The following is a 4,314-nucleotide window of genomic DNA, read 5'->3' as shown; positions in this document are numbered from 1 at the left end:
CCCAACCTTCCTTCCGAGGAGTGGCTGGTGGGTTTGAACTGCCAGCCTTCTGGTTAGCAGTCAAGTGCCTTAGGCACTATGCTACCAGAGCTCTGAAAGAGGTTAAGATGTATACAAAGAATATTTATAATTGGAGTGAGGGAATGGGAAAAATAGCATGTGACAATATTTTGTTCATAAGAGATAAACTTAGGGTTTGATTTTCTGGAGATGGAGAATTTATGTCATGATTAGTTCCAACAGATGATGGAATGAATTGCTTCTGAGTAGAAGGTTTAACTCAACTCTAGTTACTGAGAAGTGCTGGATAATGTATGAATTGTTGATGTGTCATGACAGTGATATCACAAACTATTATCTTATAAAAGCATAAGGAGAATACTACCTTTAAATTTGTAATTAAATATATTACACTTTTTAAAAGAAACTTTGAAAAGAAAACTATTTCATGTTCCACAGGCCAAATTTGGTCTTTCATCTGACTGAGTTGTCAACCATCGATTACATAGTTAACAACCATGAAACAATGATCTGCACTTCTTATGAAGGATACACATCCACACAATCTATATGTATCTCAATGAAGGAAAGTTAATTGAATTATAACAAAGTTACACCTGAAATTTTGGATAGAATTTCATTAAATAAGGAAAAAACATCTGCCCTTCCTGATGAATATAATTAAAAAACAATTATTTGATCCTTCCCAATTTTATACTCACTACAAATGAGAGAAATTATCAAAGATTTCAAAAAGTGCTTAAATTAAGTATTGTTACCTATGAAAGCTGGCTTTTTATTAATTATTTCAAATTTCTGAAGTCAAATTCACAAATGGGATATTATCTCTTTTTCATTTTAACATACTATTTTATTGAATAAAGGATATTAATTTAATTTATATCCTGAAATGTATACAATGGAAGTATTAAAGCTTTATATTAAATTATATACTATATCATATAGGCTGGGAAAGCCCAATAATGTTCCCTTCATTTATTCATCTTTCCCATTAAAAAATAACAGTACTGAAGACAATGTTAGAAAGGTATGCTATATTATGTACAACCTGACAAAGAAGCTATTTCAAGAAATGAGAATAATAAAAGTTATTCCTAAACTTTGAAAGATCTATTGTAAATGAATTGAACTTGTTCAGTTTCTGATTGCTTGCCAGCAGTGTAGCTGTCTCCAACATACTCCTGTATTGATCTGGTAGCCTTTGTCACAGTGAGTGAAGAATACCCATCTGTGTCAGGTACAACAGCAGGTGCCATCTCCACTGAACTAGCTGCTGCCCTGATTACAATGAGTCTGTTTAGAACACTGGGTGAACACAAAGAATCGTTTTTCTTTGTAGAAAAGAAACTCCTCTATAAAGTTTACTGAAGAGAAACTGAAAATCTTACCAGAAACCATCAGCTGACAAGGTGCTGCAACAGACTCCAATGAAGACAAAGTAAGAGATGTAGTGATGGAAAGACTTTGGCTTGTAGAAGATTCCTGTTCTTGCACACTAGTCTGAAGTTTCCATTTGGACCATTGTGAAGAAGTCCTGACATCTTCTAGGAAATCATATGTTAAAGTAAGATAATCTGTATAATAAGGCCAATCTGGCATAATTGCAGACTTGAGGAAAGATTTCTGTATTGGAAGTGACTGGGTTGGTGAAACTGTATAAAATGCAACATTAGAAGTCACTTCTGAAACATCAGACGTCGAGTCTATATATGGTGGCACGTTGTATTTCAGATCACTTGAATGTATGGTTTCTAAATATACATTTAAGGTAACATCTGTAAAGCTTTGTGAGTTTAATTCAAAGTCAAAAGAATTACTAGTTGTGTAAAGTTTGAATGGTTTATGAGATCTCTTACTCTCTTTCATGTCCAATAAAATATCTTCATTCAGTATTTCAGTGGGTCCCATAGTTAAATCATATTGTCCTATTTTCAATAACTTTAATATGTTTTCTGACACTGAAGAATCATCAGTCAATTTTGAAGTCAAATCAGAATGCAACAGGTCTGAAGAGAGAGTTTGTGAAGGGGCAATGGATAAACAAGTCTTATCCAAACATAAATTAACATCCAAATTACTTGATAGAGTAATGGATTCTTCCAAGGATGAGGGTAAAATTGTTCTTTCTGTGCTCATTTTAGAAGGAAATAAAGATGACAGTTCTGTGAATGCCACTGATGGTGTTATTTCAGTAGCAAAAGAAAATGAATGCCCAGAAGTGATCGTTTGAGTTCCCATTAGCGCATACCAGCTGGCTAATATCGCTGAGTTCATCCAGAATGTCTCATAAAAGTAGGACTGTTTGCTATGCAAAACTTGATCTGAGAATTCATGAGAGGATTTTATTTCAGTCATAGAACATGTTGCACATGTTTGGCTTAATTCACTTAAAGAATCAGCAGCCTGTGATTTGATGTTTGTGAGTCTCCAGTTGCTAGATGCTTCAGTAATAATCTGATATTCACTGGGAATGGAGGCATGTGTACTGAATTGGTACAGAGTTGATGAGTTTAAGAGGGCTACCTGTTTGGATATAATTATCTTAGCAGGAGAAATGGGATGCATTGTGGAACTCAGCAATCTCCGGTGTTCTCGTCTTGAAATTAACAAAACAGTTAAATATTCTTGAATAACCTCTTGAGTCTCCCTAGAGACAACTGGAGGTGCACTTGTGGAAGAAGTTGTGAGTAGGAATCCACGGGAGAGTAATGAGTGACTGTTTAACTCAATATCAGCTCCTGGAATGTCACTAATTACTGAACTCATTGTAGTAGCAGATAAGACAACAGTCTGATAGTTCTCATATAATAAAGATTGTGTATAGAAACTAAAATCTTTCTTTAAGGAAGAGATGATAAATGAAGTCATCACTATCCTATCAGGAGAAAGGAATGCTGGGGTGTCTGTTGACATTTGAGTGGGCATATGTGACCCAGATGTTGTGTCCAAGACAAGCTGTTTTGGGGCAAGAATACCAAATTTCAGATGTGAAGAAAAGGAAACATCTGTGGAAGAAGGAACACTGTTCCTTGCTAAATGTTTTCTTGTGGAAATCAGTTCTTCGAACAAATAGCTTTCAAAGGATAAGTCAATGCTTGATGCAGCCAAACCAGTGGTTAGAAGAACATTATCCTTGAAAATATCTGTCTTTTTTGAATCTGCAGAGAGAAAAGGTAAAATTATTAGAGAATGATTAAAATTGAACAAACACCCTGGGCTGAATCTTCAGAAAATTACACTGCCACATTATATCCATTATATACAGACAAATATGTCTCTATAAATCATATTTCTAATAAAAATGTATAAGGAAGTTTAGTGGTTTCATAAACCATCTAAATGCAGACTGCTATTATTCCATAAGAGGGCCATTACACAGATTAGACATATTCCAAGCCAAAGGATCCCTTTGAACAAATTATCAAAAAAATGCACAAATTATAATGCTTTTGTTATTGATAGAATCAATGAACATTTGATCTATTAAGTTCAAAATGTTTCTAAATAAATAAATTGTTCTTATTTGTATTAGGTAATGCCATATGTCAATTTAATTCCTTAAAAAAGACTGAAATTATGTAGAAGAAATTAAAGCAGTCTACATTTCTGCTTAGAATATACATTAACCTTAAAAAATACTCTTTTTCTTAAACATACAATAGCTTGATAAGTGTTGTAACTCTCACTTTGGTATCTGGATGACATTTACTATGAAGAAGGAATTTGGATCTTAACGAACAATATCATATGTGCAATATGGCATCATTTAATTGAGAAAGTCAAGAAACATGACATTTAAAAACAGACTAAAGTCAAAATAATACAGGAAACCATGCACTTAATTTATATCTGAGTAAATATTTTACAAATAAAATGAATATAAATTTACATACAATGATTGAGAGGATACTAAATGACGACATAATGAAGAAAGAAGTATCAAACCCTTTGAAATAATTTCTATTGATAATTAACACAAAATGAGCTGGGATTGACTTGGCTCTATTTGTCTACCAAAATTTACACATCAGAATACAGTTTATTAATGAATAGTTTCTCCCCACTAATCCAGAAAGTATATTCATTAGTAAAGCACATCTATATATTTAAAATAAAACTTACTAAAGGACACATAACCAAAGAATTCTCAGATAATTTTATACTCTTAAAAAAAGTACGAATCTTAGAAAAATAAAGATTGAGATCATTCATAAAATGCAATGTATACATGTTTCCTAAACTCAAATTTCTCCATTTCTTACTGTCACCTACTTACTTTGATCAGCTAGGTAA

The 4,314-nt window shown here is 32.9% G+C and overlaps 1 protein-coding gene across 1 annotated transcript in view; it reads right to left on the bottom strand.

The window, feature by feature from the left end:
* Positions 1–1,409: 1,409 nt before the first annotated feature.
* The window catches only part of LOC103210321 (protein eyes shut homolog), a gene marked incomplete at its 3' end in the record, with an annotated part of 1,289,761 nt that continues 1,286,856 nt past the window's right edge, over positions 1,410–4,314 (bottom strand). The window contains 1 exon segment of the mRNA XM_007956242.1: positions 1,410–3,179. Within this exon segment, the coding sequence (XP_007954433.1) occupies positions 1,410–3,179 (1,770 nt within the window).

Source organism: Orycteropus afer, unplaced genomic scaffold (assembly GCF_000298275.1).
Source record: "Orycteropus afer afer isolate SDZICR_OR568_19922 unplaced genomic scaffold, OryAfe1.0 scaffold00588, whole genome shotgun sequence".
NCBI lineage: Eukaryota > Metazoa > Chordata > Mammalia > Tubulidentata > Orycteropodidae > Orycteropus > Orycteropus afer.
The sequence above is the reverse complement of the archived record's forward strand: the minus strand, read 5'-3'. Positions and strand labels throughout refer to the sequence as shown.